Raw genomic sequence first — 24,324 nt, 5'->3', positions numbered from 1 at the left:
CCAAAACTGTGTAGAAAATGTTGGTTTTCTGGCAAAATCCATCATTCGCTAAAAGCTGGTAAAATGGTGATTTCAGCCCCACAAACTCTTTTTTGATACCATTTGCAGGGAAAAACCCAGACGCTTTCATTTGCAGCCCTTCTTCCCATTTTCCCCCCCAAAAACAAAATTTAGCCATATTTTGGCGAATTTCTGGGGTATCCACAAACCCTGGGTACCTTTAGAATCCCCATGATGTTGGAAGAAAAGGACGCAAATTTGGCGTGGATACCTTATGTGGTCAAAACGTTACAGGGGCCTAAGCGCGCACTACCCCAAATAGCCAAAAAAAGGCTCAGCACGGGGGGGAGGGTAACTAGCAGAAAAGGGGTTAAGCTACACCAAACTGGTTAAGGGACAAGCTTCCCCTCCCCCTAGGTTGGCACCCAATTGACTATAGAGGGCCTAAATATCAACAGTTTCCTTTCCCCAGGCTTCCCCTTACACTACACTATGAATGGACAGGCGTCACTTTTGCCCCTTTTAAGTTAACAAAATTCATCGAGACTCCCCCAGTTGACCCTCCTGAATTGACAGGGTCACCAGTTATTTTTCGTACGAATTTATGAAAACATTCTCCTCACCACTGAATTGGATTGAACCACTTCTCTACATTGTCCCTGATCAGAAATTGCAGAAGTAATATTTTAATCTATGCTCTAGTTTTCCTCGTAGGAAAGCTAGAGCCTTCCACACTGGAAATGGCTTTTGGAGCTTGTCACTGCAGGACATGGTAAAATTATATTTCTGCATGTCTGACTTCTAAATACCATGCACCCTACCTTGTGGGCTACAAGGCCTACCCCGGGGCGACTTAATCATATTTAAAAGGAAGGTTTTTCGCCTGCCAAAAAAGTTATTTGAAAAGGATTCATCTGCAGCAGTTAGGCTTGTTTTCCTCGCCACACTAGTGGGTGGCACAAACAGTGCTGTATGCCACAGGCAACATCTAATTTTCCATGCCAAGGGCATAGTTTCTACACCCTATACTATGGGCTTATAGGAGAGTTAAATATGCCATTCAGAGATTAGCCAATTTTTAAATATGTTTTAGGGGTAAGATCGCACACACTGGGCACATGACGGCAGCGCCCCAGTGTGCAGAATCTAACAAACATTAAAATTCAGCAATAACATGATAGAGACCAAACACAAAAATATATTTTCTAGCACTCAAAACACCATTTTTTAATCCAGTTGGTTGACATGACAACATAACACTAAAATGGCATTACATTTAGGCTTCCAAATTGAAATGTTACAAGGATTATTACTTCAGTAAAAATGCAGAGAAAGGTTAGTTTACTGTAGAGTACTGTTCCAGCTCCAAAATGTACTTGCTAAAAGGGGGTTCAATACCATTCAAGTGTCAGGGGACAGCATAGAGTTGAGAATTAAATCCCCATCCAAGCAACGTAAAGAAACGGATAAAACTCAAAGGATCATTTGTTTAGAGATTTATTTGTACAGAAGGTCCAAAATAAATATATTTCACAAAATATGTCTGTAGTGGTAAGTGTAATATATTACCATCCTTGCTTACTGCCTGGTGTTCCTTTTTTTTACAATAGGAAAGAGATGTATCTTGCGTTTAAAAACCATCATAGAGCAATTAAGCATATATTCCATTCTGACATGCTCATATACAGTGTGTCCTAGCCCATTGTTCTTATTAACGAGTGGAAGGAGGCAATTAAATCGTATTTAAAGTGTTTGGTAATTAAATCCCGTGGGCCACACACCTTCCCAACGTAATCACATATAGAGATAAGGAGAGAACATAAGCATAAAAGTAGGAGTACTGAACACCTATAGAAATATTAATTTACTGTGCATTTAAGGAGTACTGAGAATCATTCAAGTATTTTTACCTTACTGTGCTTTGTGAATATGTTATCCTTACATATGGCCATCATTCACAAGAAAGCATGAGAGATGCCCAGTTCGTTGGATGAGACATGTGGCCATTCTGCTAGTTCTAGTTCCTGAGATCAAGGGAAATGAGTTGTAAAAGATTTTATATCCAATATGTAGACAAATTGCTTCAGAAAGGCATAATTCATGTGCTAGATCAGCGATTGTACATGTCTTGTACAAATATAGCAAGCCAACTTCTTATAAGTAAAATGAAGCTCTCTCATCTAAGTAGTAAAACGAATCTGCTCTGAAATGTGCTCTGATAAAATGTTACTTTGTGCTCATTAAATCATGCGCACTTGTGGAGCATCTTTGAGCAAACTTTATGTTCATCACAGTGCGCCGTTTATGTATTCACTTTGTTTCTTGCACATGGGAAGGCAGTTCAAAATACCACATGGATACTGGAAATTCCACTTCTCTCAAGAAGTGATCAAGGCTATAAAAAAGTCACAAATGTGCAAGTGTTACAGGGGTCGCATTATGTTCTCTACCAAAAAATGTATACTTAATTGATGATACATCAATTAATGAATCGATAAAACACACTTTAAAAACAAAAGGCGTTAATGTATAATTCTCTTCAAGAACAATTTTACTGAATAGTAATGTAATAAATGGGACTTCAGTGCAACTGGGGATCAGGTTTGCATAGCTTCCGTTCAACTTCCTTTGCACCTCTACCTACTTCTCAACAATGCCTTGCGAATGCACGGTGCAGGGGTGAGACTTGCCACAAATCTATCAGTTTTTGAATCATAAATGTGATCAGTGCATGAGGGAGGAGTGAACAAAAAGCCATTTGTAGGAAACTTCCATGATGGAAGTCAAACAGACTGATTTAGTAAACTACCCTTAAGAACAAAATCCTCTTAACATCAATGCAGTGCGGAATACTGTGATGACCTGTAGGCGTTTCAATGCCCTTTACCTGAGTAAAGCTTGGTTTGAGGAAATGTGAAAACATCTCCCATGAGTCTTTGGCAAACATCCTATTATCTTTGCAGGACAATGTACAAAAATAAGACTCTGGCCTAGAAAAAATATATGTTACAGTCCCACGGTTAAGAAGTTTGCCACTCTTCGGTATCTTCATGTTCCCGCCAGTAGATCGGCAATGGACTACTGATTGTGTTTTCCAGTGCAACACTAGATGCCGTGTCTGCTTCTTGTGAGAGCCCCACCTCGGCTTTGAGATCTTACAGGACCATGTAATGAAGGACCTAAGAGGACCAAAGAGAGAAATAAGCACATTTAAAATATGTTGCCTATTAACAACATTACACCATATTTCATTATGCCAAAGTCTCCACGCTCAATGGATATGTTTCTTCTGTCTTCGCCGACAAAATGATACCAGCAGCATAATAGCCTTCTCACATTTTTATAACGATTTGGATGTTTACATAACTTCTCTTCCTGTAAGAATGTTTATTCAATTAATATATGATTTCTATTTAAATAGTAAAGGCAGTGAGCGCCTGTGCTAGATTACTTTCTGCAGTGCCGATTTTAGGAAACATTAAGGATCAGTTACATACAACGCAGGGTTTTGTCTGAATTAACACATTCATTGTAATACTCATGGAAGGGCTAATATCATACGTTGGTCACTAAGGAGATCATTTAGTGTTTGGTGGAGTGGAAGTCCTAACGGATAAGCCTTGGATTGTTTGCCTCATTTACAGGTGGGAAAATACTGGGTTTCCAATGGCACAGCCTTGCCTGGTCCAATCGTCAAACTATGACCTTGCATAGAGCAGATGGGTAAAAGCCCAAATACTGAGGTTGGGCATTGCTAAGCATTGTTATTTTTATTTCAAAAATCAAACCAACACTTTGTGGGTTTGTTTATGAAACCCAAAACAAAAAAATATCAGCTGACCTAACATGGCAGTTGGCGATCCAGCAGGCATTGCCGTTTTAACGAAAATGCTTCTGCCATGGTGGAGGTAGTTCTTTTCTCAAATCAATAAATACCAAACCAGTAGGAATCGATAGAGAAGGCAGTCGCTATCAAATTGGCAGGTTACCTGCTCAACTTAAAACAATGCTTGATGTTTCCTTTTAACTCGCCATATTGAGGCAGGTGGAACCAACATCCGAAGCATGCATAAAAGTCTTGGGGTGGGGGGTGCGGTTGGGGTAGTCCCTCAAAAAGTAATATTAATAAGATACAAATCAAGTTGTATCAAAGGAGCACAATATATTGCCTAGTGACTACTAAAAATTAGGACTTCTGGAGTTAAAGGAACAAAAATATATATTTTTAATTAAATTCGAAGTGAGCAAACGTTAGACAAATATGGCCTTAAGCACGTCTATGAGGAAAAGGGAGAAGACATAACTTCAGAGTGCTGTTGTGTTTTTTTCAACTTTTTCCCTGCAGCACCGTTTCAGCAGTAAAAACAGCTCTCCCACAGCACCCGTTCAGCACCAGGACAACTCTGCACCCGGGCTCCATGGGCCAGGTAAAATTGGACTGATTGTCGTGGCTTGCTCCTGGGACCCGTATTACCTTTAACCTGCAAGAGTATAACGCAACTCGACCTGCAAGGATTGTCACTAGTGGTTTTCCACATTGACCCCAATGTTAAGTTTTCACTGTAATATTTTGCACTGCCTTTATATTGCTTCAAAAATCTATAACTTTGGTTATATGTAAGCAATTCCATTAATTTTGCTGTCTAAAGTAAGATAAACAAGTATTGGATTTCTCTTGAGTCATGGTAATTATTTTTCATCCATGTTGATACTCTGAAATGCTTAACACAATGTTCCTCTAGTAAAACCTGACTGCTCCTTGCCACACTACCAGGACTGAGCTAAGGATTTTTTAGTGTGAATCCAAGGCCATCTTTGAGATATTGTGTTAGTATCCCACGGTGAGGTGAATCCCCCACACAACACAATACTCCACTTTCCTAAAGGACTTAATTAATTTAGTTTCTATGTAAGACAAGTGTAGCGTAAGAGCCTTTCGGAACATGCACACAAGTACACGTTTTACAATTTTGGTTTTGCAATTCAGTATTAGGAAGGGACGTATTGAGGTCATACTTTCCTAATACCGAATTGGAAAGGTAGGTACTGAAAAGGTAGGTACTGAAATGCAGTTGCAAAACATTTGCAATTTACAGCCAATTGAAAGTTGGTGGTAACCCATTCACAAATGGGAAGGGGCCCACAAGGTGCCCGTTCCACTTTGAGAAAGGTTGAAAAATATTTTTAGGAGCAGACTGTGGTCGTGGGACCACTACCCCCTCTTAAAACATTACATTTCCAAGTGTCATTTTTTTCTTTTTAAATGTGTCCTGTTTGCCATTAAGGAAAATGGACTATGTTTAGATAAAAAAAAATTGCTTTATTCAAAAGCAATCACTGACATGGTGGTCTACTGACTCCAGCAGGCCACCATCCCTGTGATAGCTACGATTCTTAATGTGTTGCAAATTGCGACCTACCTCATTAATACTCATGAGGTAGGTCTATTTGAACCCACTAGGAATCACTAATAAAACTCAAAAGAGTTTTATACATTAGAAATATCTTTTTTCTAATTGCGATTTGCAGGAAATCGCTATTCATAACTTTTGTACATCTAGCCATAAATTCCTAAGGGCGTTCGCTATTCTTGGATTATTTATTGCTAGTCTTTTAGAAGATCTAACAAGATCCTCATTCAACAAAACATTAAAGTCGACACCTATAAGAATGGGAGTGAGATAGTCCAAAATATATTACGCAAGATTATTATCATTAATAAGCAGTGATCAGTCATAGCAATTTAAACCATAAAAGCCAGCACGTTAAAATCCCTTTGGCACAAATGAACTTTGCAATTTATCTATCAGAAAAATCTGTTTTATATTCTAGTAGCTTTACTCCCCCATTCTTTCTAACAACAATAGCCACCCCTTTATTTGCCTGAGCTGTACAGACTACTTGATGCACCCATTCCTGTTTGTGGAAAAGTATCTGTCACTCAGCCTCACACGGACATGAGGTGGAACAGACTCCTGGGGAAGCCTCCTCCCTTTACCCTCATCCCGCCTGATTGTACAGCCTTTGGAACTTTGCCAAACCATGTATATAGCTCGCTCCTGAAAATACCTCCCACACCTCTCCCTTGACACTAATTATCTGCCATCACCAACCTCTGTACATATCCCTTTGTCTCCCTATTTTTTATTTGCACTCCTCATTAACGACAATGTGGTGAGGTGCATGATGCAGCATCCCCTGATATCCATCATCAATTCCCTCCCAGTTCCCTTCTTAATCCTCTGACTCTCTGGGCCGGTCACACCACGCACCGCGCACACTCCCTGTGAGTGAGCCCAGGCTGCCCCGATCCCGCCAAGTGCCGCCGCTGCCCGCAGCTGTGCTCCTGACCACTGGTGTGCTCCTGACCACTGGTGTGGTATCCGCCTATGTAGCGCAGTGCTGTTTTTCCCCTGCTGACTGTTGTTTTCTCCTCTGGTACCCGTATCGTGCCCAGCCACTGTCTCCTGTTATATTTAGCTTGTTTCCCTGCTGACTGCTGTTTTCTCCTCTGTTGCTCGTATCGTGCCCAGCCACTGTCTCCTGTTATATTTAATTTGTTTCCCCGCTGACTGTTGTATCCTCCTCTGCTGCCCTTACTGTGCCCAGCCTTTGTCCTCTGTTATTTAGTTGTTTCGCTGTTTTCCCTCTTGCTGTGCCCCGCCGCGTTTCCCGCCACCTCCCCGCCGCTGCTCCCCTGCGGCCCCGCCCCCTGCCCTCTGGGACCCTTCCCATTCGCCGCCCCGCTCCCACCTCCCAGCTGCTCCTCCCTCGCTCCGCCCCCCTGACTCTCCACATATGGTAGAGTGGCAAACGCGCAGCGTTGACGCGCAGCGGGCGCGCCGATTGTGCGCCGAAGGCGCGCCAAAGGCAAGCCCGTCTGCGCCCGTCCGCGCCCGTCCGCGCCTGGCCCGCGCTCAGCGCCAGGACCACTGGCCCCCGTAGACACCAGCCCACCCGCTGGACCTACGACGCCGCCGAACTCAACGCACTCAACACCGGCTGGATCCCCGGATGCTACCGAGCCACCCCAAGACGTACCCACGGCCCCTTCAGCTGCCATTCCTGCAACTTCTCCTGCATCCGGACCTGCACTGAACCCCCCAAGCCGAGCACTAACAGCAACCACCTGAAATGCATCCTTCTCAACACCCGCTCCGTCAACAGACACGTCGTAGAGCTCTGGAACCTGCTCGACACAACATCACCAGACGTCGCCTTCCTCACGGAAACCTGGATGAACGTCTCCTCAGCGCCCGACATCGCCATCGCCATCCCGGACGGATACAAGATCACCCGGAGGGACCGCGGTAATCAGACCGGAGGAGGCATCGCCATCATCCACAGGAACACCATCCACATCACAACCAGCACCGACGGCACCCTCACAACCGCAGAACACATGCACTTCCAGATCCACACCGACCCCAAGACCACCCTCAGAGGCACCCTCATCTACAGATTCCCGGGATCACGCACACAATTCTGCGAGGACATCGCCGACTTCATCAGCCCACACGCCCTCCCCTCCGCTGACTACATCCTCCTCGGGGACCTCAACTTCCACCTGGAGAACAACAACGACCGCAACACCACCACCCTGCTGGACAACCTCGCCAACCTCAGTCTCAAGCAGCTGGTGAGCACCCCCACCCACTACACCGGACACACACTCAACCCCGTCTTCTCATCCAGCAAGGACATCGCCTTCAGCCACGCCACCGGACTCCACTGGACGGACCACAGCTGCGTCCACTTCAGCTTCAGAAAGAACACGATTCACCACCACCAGCAACGACAGGTTGCACGCAGGAGCTGGAACAAGAACACTGCCGACCAGCTCGCCGCATCCCTGAGCCAGGACCCCCCCGCCAGCTCAGCGAACCCCAGCCAGGCCGCCAACAACCTCACTAAGTGGATCAGCAACTGCGCAGACGACCTCGCCCCTATGAGGACCCCGCCTAGCAGACCCGGCAGCAAGAAGGCCCCATGGTTCACCGACGAACTCAAGAGCTCCAAGAAGAACTGCCGAGCCCTCGAGAGAGCCTGGCGCAGAGACCCAACACCAGACAACTTGGCCACCCTCAAGCTCGCCACCCGAAAACACCACCAACTGATCCACACCACCAAGAAAACAGCATTCAAGGAACGACTGGACAACAACGCACACAACAGCAAGGAACTCTTCAACATCGTCAAAGAGCTCTCCAACCCCAACGCCGGAAACAACAACATCACTCCATCACAAGACCTCTGCAACTCCCTCGCCTCCTACTTCCACAACAAGATCGCAGACATACACAACAGCTTCGGATACAACAGACGCACCCCACGACCGCACCAACGCCCCCCATCACCACCCTCCGCGCCTGGACCCCGATCAGCACCGAAGACACCATCCGCACGATGAACTCCATCCACTCCGGATCTCCAACCGACCCCTGCCCTCACCACGTCTTCAACACAGCCGACGCTGTCATCGCACCCCACCTGCGGGACATCATCAACACCTCCTTCGACACCGCCACCTTCCCGGAGAGCTGGAAACACGCCGAACTCAGCGCTCTACTGAAAAAACCATCAGCGGACCCCACCGATCTCAAAAACTACCGCCCCATCTCGCTCCTCCCGTTTCCGGCCAAAGTCATCGAGAAGACCGTCAACAAGCAGCTGGCCGCCTTTCTCAAGATGAACGGATCCCTCGACCTCTCGCAGTCTGGCTTCCGGGCCAACCACAGCACCGAGACCGCCCTCATCGCAGCCACTGACGACATCCGAGCCCTGCTCGACAACGGGGAAACAGCGGCCCTCATCCTCCTGGACCTCTCCGCGGCATTCAACACTGTCTGCCACCGCACCCTAGTGCAGCGCCTCAGCAACGTCGGAATCCAGGAGAAGGCACTGGAAGGGACCATCTCCTTCCTCGCCGGAAGGACACAGAGAGTCCGCCTCCCCCCGTTCAGATCAGAAGCCACCGAAGTCATCTGCGGCGTTCCTCAAGGCTCCTCGCTCAGCCCCACCCTCTTCAATGTCTACATGAGCCCCCTTGCGGCCATCGCTCGCCAGCACAACCTCAACATCATCTCCTACGCCGATGACACCCAGCAGATCCTCTCCCTCACCAACGACCCCGCCACCGCCAGAGCCAACCTACACGAATGGATGAAAGAAGTAGCCAAGTGGATGAAGAACAGCCGCCTGAAACTGAACTCAGACAAGACGGAAGTACTCATCCTGGGCTCCTCGCCCTCCGCCTGGGACGACTCCTGGTGGCCCCCCGCCCTGGGCAGCGCACCCAAACTAACAGACCACACACGCAACCTGGGCTTCATCCTGGACTCCTCCCTCTCCATGACCAGACAAGTCAACGCCGTCTCCTCGTCGTGCTTCAACATCCTGCGCATGCTATGTAAGATCTACCGGTGGATCCCCACCGAGACCAGGAAGACGGTCACCCAGGCCCTCGTCACCAGCCGACTGGACTACAGCAACTCCCTCTACGCCGGAACCACTGCCAAACTCCAGAAGAGACTCCAGCGGATCAAGAACGCCTCAGCAAGACTCATCCTCGACATCCCCCGATACAGCCACATCTCCGGACACCTGAGAGACCTACACTGGCTCCCGGTCAACAAGAGAATCACCTTCCGTCTCCTCACCCACGCACACAAAGCCCTACACAACCAAGGCCCAAGATACCTCAACGACCGCCTCAACTTCTACACTCCCACCCGCCAGCTTCGATCGACCAGCCACGCCCTCGCCGCCGTCCCCCGCATCCGAAGAGCCACCACAGGAGGAAGGTCCTTCTCCTACCTGGCAGCCAAGACTTGGAACTCCCTCCCGACCCAACTCCGCCTGACCCAAGACCACCTCGCCTTCAGGAAGCAGCTCAAGACCTGGCTGTTCGAGCAGTAGCGGACCACCCCTCCCCTAGCGCCTTGAGACCCTACGGGTGAGTAGTGGGCTATATAAATGCATTGATTGATTGATTGATTGAATCAGACCTGGTGACATATACATTTGATGTTATCTATGCTTCAACTGTAGCACCGTATTTCCGGTATATCGTCTACACTCCACATTTAAAAAAAAAAAGTATCTTGCACTCAGTAGAGGTCAGATTGTTTTTTGCAGAATTAAGATCTGGACTGGGTTGGACTGTCCCTCAAGTACTAACATACCAATCTTTGTTTACTACTAGTATGAAGAACATTTACATTCCAAGTCAAAAATGTAAATTCTACTACTTTATCTCCCTGCCGCCATGTGAACTTGTTGCTTCCTCGCTCTCCTGCCCCACCTTTAATATATCAAGAATCAGACTTTTTTTGTTTTTACACTTTTAACCTCCAAGCTCCCTACCCTGTGGCATATACATTTATGCCTATTTGAGTTAATCCTCTAGTGTGAAATTAAAACCTACCTAGATTATGACCAGAAGCCCCATCAACATCCTTTTCTCAAATATAGTTTGTACCTTCCCTAACTCTTCGAATATTAAAAGTGTGTAAGTGCATGATTTCAAACCCCCCGTTGAGTTTCGTATGGTCTCAATAGGCTCACCTTCCCGTTCCACCTTTCTGATAAACCCAAGTATATCTCCAGATCAATCCCTAAATTGCTTTTGACTATTCCCTTGTTAAGGAGGTTTATCATAAAACCTTAGAAGGTTGATACCCTTAGCCTCCTGTGGGACATTCAGAATTCTCGGGTTATTGCGACAAGTGATTTTCCAGCCTTTTAAGATTCTTTTGCAGACTTTGATTCTGCAACTTCAGTGTGGAAATCTCTGAGCTATTACTTTTCAGTTTGAGTTCTAACTTTCCAACACTGATCTCTAATGCCATAGTTTCTGCAAGATGTCGTCAAGTTTTGCTTCTAAAACCTGGCATGTCCCCTCAATAGTCTTTTGATTAGATTCTGATACCTCAAATCTTCTCTGGATATCCGCTCGAAGATCTAGGAGTATGTGCTTTATTGAGCTGCACCTGGGATCAGCAAATCATTTTTAGCAGGTCCTACTGTATTAGCTGCCACATCTGTTGTGTCCAAGCCTTTTGAAATGGACCCGAGGTCATCATCCCTGCTCCCCCCTTCCTCCTCACTTAGTCCCCTAAACACTTTATACCTATTGCCTGTGAGAATGCCTAGGTCTTAATTGTTCGCAATATCATTAGAAACCTCTAGACTTATGACTGGTCCTGAGTTGGTGTTATCACTCCCTGTGGGTACCAGGGCATCTAAGGAGACACTAGGTAAAGCTCTATTTCAGGTTCTGCTGGTGTCATGATACATTTCTTACATCCCCATCTGACTGGGTGGTTTGACCCTCAAGGTATCAGCACAATTCACTAGCCCCTTAGGTGCCATTATTTTGAAGTATGAGTTTAGGGTGGGATTGACCTTAGAGGTACAGATGTTGCTGTATTCTGCAATTACATTTCTCCCTCGGTTGCCCAGCGCCTCTCATATACAAACCCTTAGGAGAAATAGGCTTAAGGGCTATACTCTGCACTTGATTCCTAGAGGGCGAGTTGGCATTTTTTCCCACTTGTTCATATTTTCCCTGGGGTAACGACTCAGACTCAATTAAAGCAAGACCACTAGTTGCAAATTACTGGCTGAAACCCAAAGCCTATTTGATTGATTCAGAGAACAGCTTCGGAGTGTGTATCTATTTCACACTCCTTGTCCCTTCAACTCTCGAGAAGAGTTTTGTATTTTTGAACTAGGTGCTGGTTCTATTAACAAAGGAGGTGAATAAAGATAATCTCCATGTTCATGAATAGTGTGCTCCCCACCCACAGGATCATTGGGGACCACTTGGCTGCCTCTGTGGATTGCTCCAGAATGTTCAAAGTAACAACCGAAAGGCTCCATCTTCTTATTCCTCTTCAGTGCCGGCTGACAGATTGAGCTGCCACTTCCAGTTGGGACTGCCAGAGTGACCCGCGCAACAACATTTCTCCCCTGAAAGACCTGAGAGAAGGCACTGTTTCAGGTCCAATGATGCGGAAGCTTCGAGCAGTCGTTATAGGTAGATGTCTGTATTCCGTCTACCACATGCAAAACAGGCCTGGAGAAAACTCCAATGATGAAACAGCAGTGTGGGATGGGGTGCACCTAGTTATTCAATAATATGCATAGTGTGTGTAGTCCTCCCAGCAACGATGACCCTCTGCCACCATGTTCCCCTGCCAAAGCATAGAAAGGTTATGAGTTCTTCAGTAAGAAATATAATCCCCATTTAAGAATAGACTTCTTTTTGGTAGACTGTGTCCTAATCAACAAAATAAGTGAGGTTAGACACATTCTAGACATTGCTCTGAACACTCAGCTGCTTTGTTGATAGTACACTATCCAGGCACTAGCTCTAACTCTAGATAGACAGTAAATCGAACTCTCCTCCTGAGTTAATGGGTAGCCCCTGAGGAGGCGGAAGAGACCATACAATATTTTAAGGATAATGTTGGGACCATCAACTCGAGAATGGTCTGGGGTGCCTACAAAGCACCCAGGGTTTTTGCGTTAGGTGGGAAGCATTAAATGGTGCAAGAAGAAGTTAAGACTCCATTGGGAAAAGTGAGAGGGATCAAGCTGAATCTACCTTAGAGGAGAGGGAGGAGATACTGCAGAAATTGGTAAAGCAGCAGAGTGCCTTGAATCAGCTGGTGGAAAGAAGACACAGTAAAAGGTGACAGGAGAGTATCTTAAAACATTTTGAATACACAGATTACTAACTTGGAAATCGAAGATTGATGGAGAGGGGAATGTCATCAGTGAATTAATTATTGATAAGGTTAATATAACCTTTTATTTTGATGAAATTGTGATGCATGATCTCACGTTTTTCCACTCATTGTGCACAAAGAGTAGTTTCAGACCATTGAGGATAAGAGGTTGGTTGGATGATCAACAGCTTCTGATTTTTTTGAGCATGAAACAACAAATTATGCAGGAGGAGATTACTGTAGAAGACATCATCACCCAAGAGAATAAGTCCTTTAATCAGGGTTGGACTAGCCCAAAAAATAGATCCAGACACTAAAATAAAAGTGGACCCCATTAACAACCCACATAGCTAAAAAAGTGACCCACATTTCCAAATCAGGCCACTTCTGAATTTGTAAAGGCGTGCTGCATGGATATTTTGTAAGATATAGGAGACTATGCATATGTGTTTGCAGCAGGCCATGATTGAGGTGCTATCAGTGAAATCAACAGAAGAAACACCCTACCTGCCCATAAAACACCCACAAACTACTAACAAACAAGCCCACACAGAGATATGTGAGACCAGCCAATCAGGCCCTATTGCCCCATAGGCCAGTCTGACCTGCCTGCAATAACAATGAATTGGGATGCCGCCCGAGTGATTACCAGTGGCTGAGATTAAGACAAGAATTTCATCCATCACTGTTTTGTATACTTATTGCATCGCCCCAAGAGTGATGGGTATGCCCAGACATGGGTCCAGTGCACGCGGAGTCACTGGAACCAAGCTGTACCCAGTTGATAAGCCCATAACTATGGTAAAACAGGCCCCAGGTTGCTTATGTTCCAGCTCAGGGAGGACCTGGCTTGACAGTTCAAGCTCAACTGTTTCTATTGAAGCAAGGTCAAGAATGATTTGTATAAAGCTAGGTCCAAACTGAGGAGGTATAGTGTGGAAAGTAACAATGGATTGGGATGTGGCCCAAGTTACAACAAGTGGCTGAGATTATTTCAAGCATTCCATCCATTACAATTTTGTATACTTATTGCAGAGGAAAGGCAGCTCTCCCAAATTCGTTAACTGCCGAGTTTTATAAGGCATTACGAGATACTATAGTACTGATATCGAAAGACCTGTTTAATTAAATATACTTGAATAAGATAGTGATCCCACTGTCATGGAATGAGGCTTCCATTTCCCTGATTTTAAAACTACAACCAAACTAAAAGACCCTAGGAAGGCAGAATCCTATATTCCAATCTTACGGTTTAATTAGGAATATAAAATTAATGCAGGTGTTCGCTCAGGGTGGTTCACCAAAGTAATTATTCATGTAATACACTTGTACCAAAAAGGATCTATCTCAGGCAGGCAACTACGCGATTAAACACAACTTTTAATATCCTCTATAGATATGGCCATCACAAATTCCAGCTCAGCAGCAATAATAATTATTTATGCGGCCAAGGATAAGCCGGGTCTATCTGTGGAAGGCGATATCTGCTTTTGGACTACTGTGAGAAGTTGGCCTGATATGTAGTGCTCACTATTCTAGTGATCACTGTGTATCATTCCAAACGACCCTTATTGATGATTGGTTGTAAGTCAACCGTTAGACCAGCTATCCTAGTAGCATGGACAAGAGCAGTCTTTAGGCTAAACTCTAGAGGGCATGTTAAGCCAGCTGCTATACCATCACATATACCCCTTGAACACCAAGTGAAAGGACACCACACAAGTTGTTATGAAAATAAAAGTATATTTATTTAGAACACAACAGCCCTGGACTCTTTATGAGGACAGGGCGCTAAGCACAATACAAAGCTCTTGAAGAAAATCTGAAAGTCGCACAATTTACACAAATGCCCGAGGGGCACGAAAAACCATATACTCTAAAAGTGCAATGCGAAAATACTAGCAGGTAAGTACTACTCTAATAGGCTTTGGGATCGCTAGGACTTGACTACTGAACCTTCAGATTACTAGCAGGAGGCCTAGGGAGATCGGGTGCAGAGTGTGCACTCTCACGCGGGATGCGGGACAAAGTCTATGGTTGCTAGATTTCGTAAAGTTAGTGTTATCGGACGAATCCGACTAGGTAGAGCTGAAACGAAAAAGGATCTGGACCTTTGGATAGTTAAGCTATGCTGGAGCACCGAAATGCTCAGGTTACCTAGCCCAGGGGCTGCGGCTGCATAGGTCTGGAAAGACGTCGGGAATCCTCGTTGCAGTCTATGGAGCCTGAAAGAAGAAGTTGCTGGCAGGCGACCAGTGATGAAGTTCGAAGTGATCCAAGCCTGGATCGAAGATGGAAGACACCTGTAAGCAGAGGGGACCAAGTTCTGAATCACTAGCCAGTGATTAGGTGGGCACCAGGATGGCACCGGACGAAGTCACCTCGACCAGGTGAGTGGGCGACGCTGGGCTCTGCAGTCTCACGGACCAGGAGGCGTTGTCGGCGACCAGGATGGAGGTGCGAGCTGTCCCACGATGGTATCTGCTGTCGACGTCGCTGGACCCAGGATTGGGGCAACAAGTCTTGGCAAATTCAAGCCCACGCGGTGGACTCAAAATGGCGTCTGGAGTGGACCAGGAGGGTCCGGAGTGCTCCTCTGTTGGAGGGGAGCAAGAGCCAGTCTGGAGCAACCAGACCAGCGGTGTTGTCGTCGTGGTGCGTCGTCAAGAGGGCTACAAGCCAGCAGGCAAGTAGCCGGACAACGCGGTGAGCAGCCAAGAGCAGAAGGGCCCCACGCAGATCTCGTGGATGCTGGGGGGCTGGACTCCGGTGCTGGAGCTGCTCAGGGTTAGGGCTTCTCACACCCCAAAGCACTCACTCGAGGATCCCTCGGCGGTCGTGCTGGATAAGCGTCGTGCAGTTCTGAAGATGGCCGGTCCCTCAAGGTCTCGTCAAACCCACGGATCTCAGCTGAGCTGACGATGTGGGTAGAGGTCAGAGGTGCCAGGGAAGCCGGGTCTCGTCGTGCTGGTCGGTCGGATTCCTGAGGAAGGACGTGCAGCAAACCGCAATGTTCTTAGTTGGTGCCCGCAGATGCAGGGTGACTACTCCTTAGTCACAAGGGAGAAATCTTAGGAAGAAGTCTTGAGTTCCTTTCGTAGAAAGTAGTTTCAGGATTCAAAGATGATCTAATTTGGCAGGGTCCCCGCTCCCACCTTTATACTAAAGAAAGGGGCTGGTACGGGACTAGGTCCTGCCCATGGGTGGGACCAGGAAGGGGGGTGGTTACACCCCTCTCCCATGCCGGACTTTCCCCAGCTCAGGGGCTGGTGTGCCCCTGGAACTGGTTCAAACTGGCAGATGCACAGTGAGCACCAGGGTGCCACTTGCAGTCACCTTCCTATTCAGCCCTGCCTACCTAGGATACACAAAACCCTGTCTGGGATGGTGCTAGCACCGCCCCTGACAGGAAACTCTTTGTCCAAGCTCCCCTCGCTGGAAGGACTCCCAGCTGCAGGGGGTCAGACTTGTGTCTGTAGTGGCAGCATCCATTTTGTGATGCTGAGGCTCGAGTTAACTTTAACCGGGGTTCACAGTTACATACATGTCGTGTCCCTCTAGAAGGGTGGAATGCTAACCCCGTCGCCAGAATTGGCGAGGGGTTAGTATTCCAATTCATATGACACCTTACTCGACATGTTTTGATAAAGCGATACCAATGATAGCAAATAACCACGAGGATTATAATGCACTTAAGAGTATATGGTAAGCGTTATCATAGAACAGCTATTAGGACTTGGTTCCGCAAGCTGCAGACGGGCTCAGCTCATGCCAGAGCGCCATCTCACATAATTCCAAGCACTCTGCCTTCAGGATTGTTAAGGCCTGCCATAGGAGTGACTGATAGGAATACATGTGTCTATTTTAGGGTTAGATATAGGTATACTATATCGACAGCAAAGGGTGATTACACCACTTTGCCCCAGCTGTCGTGCAGCCAGTTGTGTCAGATTTAGATGGCCAGCCAGGGGTGGCATAATACATGCTGCAGCCCCTAGTAGGCCCTGGGTACACCTATGCCCTGAGTTACATGGTCTGATAAGGCGGCCCAGTACCAATTGGATATGTACCTAAGGTACATGGAATCCATTTTAGAGAGAGAGCAGTAGGCCTGGGGCTCTGAATAGCAGGGTCCCAGGTCAACTAAGTCGAAAAACCAGCAAAACACCAGGCAAAAAGTTGGGGGTAACCATAGTCAGGTATCCACCTTCCTACAATTACCCGCACAAATTTATAGATAAAGTAGTTAAACAAAGCTTTATCTGCCCATGTCTTGATTAATGGTAACCATACCAGTAAAATAAAGATTACTAGAGGACCCCGCCATAGATGCCCCCTCTCTCATATTCTTTTTGATTTTGATGTTGAATCCCTGGCCCCAGGTTTTTACCCTTTGCATGTCAGAACTCTGAAAATAAAATCGCTTTAAATGCTGAAGACGTTATATTGTATACCAGTGATCCCAGCAGAACTTTGCCCCGGATTGAAGAAATAGAAGTTAATACCAGGGTGTGCTCTGGTTATCTGCTTACCAAATCTAAGATAACCGCATGGCTTTTCAATGATAAAAGGTTACATACTCAGTCCAAGCTTAGATATCTGTGTATAGGTATCACACAAAAGTAAGAAGGCTAACTTGGGCAGTATAATGAAGGAAATAAATACGCTCATGGGAAAATGAACAAGTTACTTACCTTCGCTTACGATAAATCTGTAAGAAACATAGGTTAGTTATAGATTCCCTACCCAGGGGTCAGACTGGACCTAGAGAATTTTCGTCAGCAGTACCCCTGCGCGTCGAATGGTGGCGTCGGTCGACTCCGCGTTCGCCGTTGGTGTCGTGGTTGCCGGAATGACGTCGCAGTAGCTACTTAGATGCCAACCTCACGCGTTGATATCAGTTCTGTACACGACTTTCCACGCTAGAAGAGCAGAGTCATGCAAGACACTGACCACTGGTACACAAAACTATGGTCATGAAAGGAATTCCTTCACCCTAGAAGTCAGTTTGCAGAACGGGGAGGATGGGTGGAGCGGTAAGGAATCTATAACTAACCTATGTTTATTACAGATATATAGTTACCAAAGGTAAGTAAATTGTTCATCTGAAAGAAACAGTTAGTTATAGATTCCTTACCTTAGAATAGATACCCCAGCAATACCAACCCCGGAGGTGGGTCTGCGAACTAAGTTCACACCAGAAAGTCCTGGAGAACAGAGCGGCCAAAGAAGCCTTCTCTCCGGACTTGGCTGTCCAAGCAGTGGTGTTTGGTGAACGTGTGCAGCGATGTCCACGTAGCTGCCTGACAGATATCATTAAGGGAGACTCCTCGTTCCAAAGCAGTGGTAGCTACTGTCGCCCTGGTGGAATGGGTGAGCGGTCCTACTAGAGGCTCCTTCTTTGCCCAAGAATATCAGGCTTTGATGCACAGAATGACCAACCTGGAGATGGTCTGTTTGTGCACGGCCCGAGCAACCAACAAAGAGCTGGTCATCAACCCGGAATTGTTTGGTGTGATCCAAGTAGAAGGAAAGCGCACGTTTTGGATCCAGACGGTGGAGCCTCTCTACCTCTTTTGAAGGATGCAGAGGTGGAAAGAAGGTGGTCAAAGTGATGGTTTGGCCAATGTGGAAAGAGGTAAGCACCTTGGGAAGAAAGGAAGGTCTAGTTCTGAGGACGACCTTGTCCGGATGAACCGCCAGAAAAGGAGACTTGGAAGAAAGAGCTTGTAGCTCACTCACCCTGTGCGCAGAAGTGATTGCCACAAGAAAGGCAGTTTTCAAAGTGAGAAGCATGAGAGGACAGTTATGTCGCGGCTCAAATGAAGCGCACATAAGTAATGTAAGAACCAAGTTCAAGTCCCACGGGGGCATTACGAAGGGAACAGGAGAAAAAAGGTGAGTAATGCCCTTAAGGAAACGATTTACAACAGGGAACTTGAAAAGAGCAGGCTGATCAGGAAGCCTAAGGAAGGCTGAAATAGTAGAGCGATAGCCTTTAAGAGTCCCCAAGGCATAGCCCTGCTGGGCCAAAGAAAGAAGGAACAAGAGTACGTCAGAAAGAGGAGCAAAAAGGGGATCCACAGCCTTTGCTGTGCACCATGCCACAAATTTTTTCTATCTGCGGGCGTATACCATCTTAGTGGAGGGACGCCTGGCTGCCAAGATAACATCACAGACTTCGGGAGGAAGGTCAAAAGCTGTCAACTGTCATCGCTCAAGTTCCACGCAAGAGGTGGAGGCTGGACAGGTTCGGATGGAGGACCGTCCCCTGCTGCTGCGACAGAAAATCATCCAGAAGAGGCAGTCGGATCGGAGGATCGATGGCCAAGTGCAATAGCTCGGGATATCAGACTCTCTGTGCCCAATTCAGAGCCACAGGGATGACTTGGGCCTGGTCTCGCTTGATCTTCTTCAGCACTCTGGGCAGAAGTGGTACAGGCGGAAAGGCGTATAGAAGACTAAAACTCCACTCGCAACGAAAAGCATCGCCTAGCGAGTGCCGCCTTGAAAATTCCAAGAATTGCTGAATTGCACGTTCTCTTCGATGGCGAATAGATCTAACCAAGTTTCTACCCACAGCTGAAAGAGACCTTGCCCTCTGCCGAGTGAAGACGCCATTCGTGATCTATCATGCACCTGTGGCTGAGTTTGTCTGCCCTGGCGTTCAGCGAACCGGTCAGGTGTTGAACCACTAGGGAAATGCCCTGATGTTCCTGCCATGTCCACAGACAGAGAGTCTCTTGACATAGTCACCCCTGTGAACTCCGGTTGGGGAAGGGAGAGGGATCTGCTGTTGACCCAATCCCAGTTTGTTAGCCACCACTGCAATTGTTGTGCAGTGCCCTCCGAGATCTAGATGCAATTGGACAGATTCCCCTGATGCTGTGCCACTGTAACTTCAGGTCCCATTGCAGAGCCTGCATATGCCACCTGGCATGATCCACGAGCAGGGTGCAGGAGGCCAAGCGGCCCAGCAGTCCAGGGTCATTCTGACCAAAACCAGGGAAAGAGGATGAAAGATCAAAATCATAGCCTGAATATCCCGGACTCGCTATTCGGGAGGATAGACTCGAAACTGCGTCATGTCCAGAACCTCCCAGATGAAAATGAGCTCCTGAGAGGGAGATAGGTGCGACTTCGGCACATTGTTGAGAATTGGTGAGCTCCTGAGGCGGAAAGCCAGGAGATTTCCGTGAAGACTGCTTGTCTTTTTAAATAATCTTAACAATTGTGTGATACTGTGTGTTTTAAAAAGCAATCCTACCTGCCACTCGCCCTGTGTACCCCCAGTGCAGCGGACCTTAGCGCTGAGAGGGGAAACTTTCCACGGCTGACGCCAGTGACTGGAAGCACTGCGGCCACGCCCACCACCCTTAGGCCACGCCCCCCTGACTCGCTATTTAGGCGCGCTGATGCACTAGCGCGACCAGAGAATTGGTGAGCTCCTGAGGCGGAAAGCCGGGAGATTTGCGTGAAGACTGCTTGTCTTTTTAAATAATCTTAACAATTGTGTGATACTGTGTGTTTTAATAATAATAATAATAATAATAATAAAGGATTTTATAAAGCGCCTGGTGACGCCATCTCGGCGTGTCCCCGCGCTGTGGAGAGAGAAAGCAGGGGAAAGTGAGCGACCTAAAGGGTGAAAAGGTGAGTTTTTAAGAGTCTCCTAAATACGGTCTCTGTCTCAGCCAGTCTAATATGCAGAGGAAGAAGGTTCCAATTCTTGGCCGCCAGCGCCCGAAAGGAGCGCCCTCCCATCCTTGCTTTGTTTATCCGGGGGGCACACAGAAGCCCGGTACCCTTGGAACGCAGTTCTCTGTTGGGCACATAGGGGATTGCGAGATCCTTCAGATATTCAGGGGCTACCTGAGAGGTAATCCTGTAACACATAAGGAGCGCTTTAAACAAGATTCTCTTTTTTATAGGGAGCCAGTGAAGAGCAACTAGTGTAGGCTTGGAGGCCGCTCTTCTGGGAAGCCTGAGGACCAGACGGGCCGCCGTGTTCTGGAGAACCTGAAGTTTTTTAATGTTCTTCTCAGTGGTACCTAAGAGAAGGACATTACCGTAGTCAATACGGGAGGTAACCAGAGCTTGTCATCGTGCAATCCTACCTGCCACTCGCCCTGTGTACCCCCAGTGCAGCGGACCTTAGCGCTGAGAGGGGAAACTTTCCACGGCTGACGCCAGTGACTGGAAGCACTGCGGCCACGCCCACCACCCTTAGGCCACGCCCCCCTGACTCGCTATTTAGGCGCGCTGATGCACTAGCGCGACCAGAGAATTGGTGAGCTCCCGAGGCGGAAAGCCGGGAGATTTGCGTGAAGACTGCTTGTCTTTTTAAATAATCTTAACAATTGTGTGATACTGTGTGTTTTAAAAAGCAATCCTACCTGCCACTCGCCCTGTGTACCCCCAGTGCAGCGGACCTTAGCGCTGAGAGGGGAAACTTTCCACGGCTGACGCCAGTGACTGGAAGCACTGCGGCCACGCCCACCACCCTTAGGCCACACCCCCTTCATTCTATAAAAATGTGCTTCCCCCGGAAGCGCAGCGGACGAGCGCAGCGGGCGCGCCGTTTGCGCGCCTAAGGCAAGCCCGTCTGCGCCCGTCCGCGGCCGAACGCGGCCCGGGGCCACAGACCTTGGCTCATATACACCAACCACTATAAGGTATGGCAGACATGCTTTGCTTGATCTCCAACCTGACACGCCTGCAGCTTGTAAGCACACCATGACCGCCCAGTCGTTAAGCAAATGTACAGGGTGTAGCTTTGAACCCATGATTCACATTCCTACAACAAGCTCGGGTCACTCTTTGAAAGCAGCTCTACTCAATTGTAGATCTCTCCGCAAGCACGCCCTCGAAATATTTCATCTACTCGAGGATCAAAATCTTAACATTCTATTCTTGACGGAGACCTGGTTAGATGAGTTTTCAGACCCTGACATTATCCAGGCCATGCCCCACGGCTACTCCCTCTCTAGATTAGATAGGAAAGACGGAAGGGGGGGAGGTATTGCCATAGCTACGAAAGCCCCTCTAGTCTGCTCCTTAGCTCCTATACAGATCGATCACAGTGAAGCTGGATCCTTCACAATTAATACCGGCCCCAACCACTCCGTATCGGGCATCCTGATCTATCGCCCACCTGGCAGAATGTATGATTTTACTTCCACTTTAATGGAAGCCATTACCCACTTAGCACTTAGAAAATCTAGACTTCTAGTGCTAGGTGATCTCAATGCTCATTTTGAAGATCCACTAGATAATGATGCCTCTGAGATCCAAACGGAGCTTCTTTCGGTTCAACTTGAAATGAAAAACAAGGAACCGTCTCATCAATTAGGTCACCTACTGGATCCTATCTTTAGTAACTGGCAGGGAGTTCACACCTTAGAGCCTTTACCCATACCTTGGTCGGATCACCACATTATCCCGATCACGATTCAATTGGACAAAATTGAGCATTTCCAACACCAATCTCTGCGGTACAAACGCAGAAAATGGAAGAGCTTTACTATAGAATCTTTTATTAAAATTACCCAGGAGGAGGGCCCTCCGAAAGGGGAAGACTGTGAAGCAGCTAGCAACAACCTAAATAGTATCGTAATCAAGGCCCTCAATATTACTGCCCCCAGTCGTATCATGACCAATGCCAGGAGATTAAAAAAAGCTGCTCCCTGGTTTAGCCAAGAACTGCAGACTATGAAAACAACCTGCAAAAATCTTGAGAGAGCCTGGCGCCAGAATTTCTGTGCAGAAACTAAAATGAAGTATAAAAACTCTCAAAGAGTGTATTACAAATCTGTACGTTTGGCTAAGGCAAAGCATTACCATTCTCGTATCATGGAAGCAGGCAATTCCTCGAAGGAATTATTCCAGATCTACAAAGAAATATCAGTAGTGGATACTAACTCCTCCACTCAAAATGATTCTGTGGAATCATGTAATAAAGTGGCACAGTACTTCTCAGGTAAAATCAATAAAATATATACAAGCTTCGCCAATCATGTAGAGTCGGCTTCTGACTTCACAGAAAATGACAGTCTTATTAAAACTCTAAAGTGCCTCAAATCTTTTGAAGTTCCCCCGTACGAAGTCCTGTCTAAATTGTGTAATAAAATCAAATCGGGCTCTCCCCGAGACCCGGCGCCTCCGAAAATCTTAGCTGAAGCCTTCCCTGCTCTAGAACCTCATTATAGACATCTACTTCAGATTTCATTCTCCACAGCTTGCCTGCCGGCGGATTGGAAACAGGCAGTTGTACTACCAATCAAGAAAAAGCCGAATGTCAGCCAAGACATTATGGACAATCTCCGGCCAATTTCCCTGCTACCATACTTAGCTAAGCTAGCCGAGAAAATTGCTAACATCCAACTCATGGAACATCTAGAAGAACACGATGTTTTCCATAAATCCCAATCGGGCTTCAGATCCAACTTCTCAACGGAAACGGCCCTCCTCAGGGCCACTGAAACCCTACGAGAGGGAGCAGACGAGGGCAAGATCATGGCCCTCATCATGCTCGACCTCAGTGCCGCGTTTGACACTGTAGCACACTCCATCTTGCTACAGTGTCTAAACAAAGCCGGAGTAACCAACAGGGCACTGGGATGGCTGAAAGCCTTTCTGATCGATAGGAGCTTCCAAGTCCAAAGAGGGACTTCCCTCTCAGACAGTGTGCGGCTTGAACAGGGGGTGCCTCAGGGTTCGGCCCTGAGTCCCACCCTGTTTAATCTATACATGGCCCCCCTGGCAGAGGTGGTGCAATCGTTCGGCGTGGAGCTTGTCTCTTACGCCGACGATACGCAACTTTTAATATCTTTGACGCAAGCCCCATCCACGGAAGCCGCGAACTTCAACAACTGTATGAGCAAGCTGGCCTCTTGGATGACAGAGCACTGTTTAAAACTGAATGGTACCAAAACAGAGGTCATAATCATTGGAGGTAATGAGACCAATTGGACTAAAGAATGGTGGCCCACCTGTTTGGGTCCTTTGCCCCCTCCCAGCCGGGAGGCGAAGAATTTAGGAGTCTGGGTTGATAATAAGCTATCTTTTGATAGCCATATAAAAAGAACGGTAGGCAAGTGCTTCGGAGTGATGAAGACTCTCAACCGTACCCTTGACTTGCTGCCTCACAACTCCAGACGGACTATGACGCAGGCGCTAATAACTTCCCGAATTGATTACGGGAATGTTTTACTCTTAGGCACTTCAGAGAAAAATATAAAGAAATTACAGGTCCTACAAAATTCGGCAGCACGCCTAGTATTAAGACTTCCCCGCAGAGCCCCTTCACGACCCTCTCTAGCAACTCTCCATTGATTGCCTATCAAGAAGAGGATCATTTTCAAAGCTCTGCTATGGTGTCACAAGATTCTCCATAACAAGGCACCTGCCTATATGTCCGATCTGGCTTTGCCATATGAACCCAACAGAACCCTCAGATCCAAAGGTACAGGTCTGCTCAGAACTGCCCGTCCTAAAAAGGCCAGAATGGGAGGCAGATCCTTCCGCACAATGGCAGCGAAGCACTGGAACCTCCTGCCCATGGACATCCGAGTAGAGGTGAATGAGACCT

The 24,324-nt window shown here is 47.2% G+C and overlaps 1 protein-coding gene across 3 annotated transcripts in view; it reads right to left on the bottom strand.

Annotated features, from left to right (window-relative positions):
* Positions 1-1,481: 1,481 nt before the first annotated feature.
* FAM149B1 (family with sequence similarity 149 member B1) overlaps positions 1,482-24,324 on the bottom strand; it is a 641,735-nt gene continuing 618,892 nt past the window's right edge. For all 3 annotated transcript variants that reach the window (XM_086922293.1, XM_086922291.1, XM_086922292.1), the window contains one exon: positions 1,482-3,179. In XM_086922293.1, coding sequence (XP_086778419.1) covers positions 3,106-3,179 — 74 coding nt within the window. In that variant the 3' untranslated portion in view covers positions 1,482-3,105. The remainder of the gene's footprint in view (positions 3,180-24,324) is intronic.

This window comes from Lissotriton vulgaris, chromosome 5, assembly GCF_964263255.1.
Source record: "Lissotriton vulgaris chromosome 5, aLisVul1.2, whole genome shotgun sequence".
Classification (NCBI taxonomy): Eukaryota; Metazoa; Chordata; class Amphibia; order Caudata; family Salamandridae; genus Lissotriton; species Lissotriton vulgaris.
This window is presented reverse-complemented; position numbering and strand designations above follow the sequence as displayed.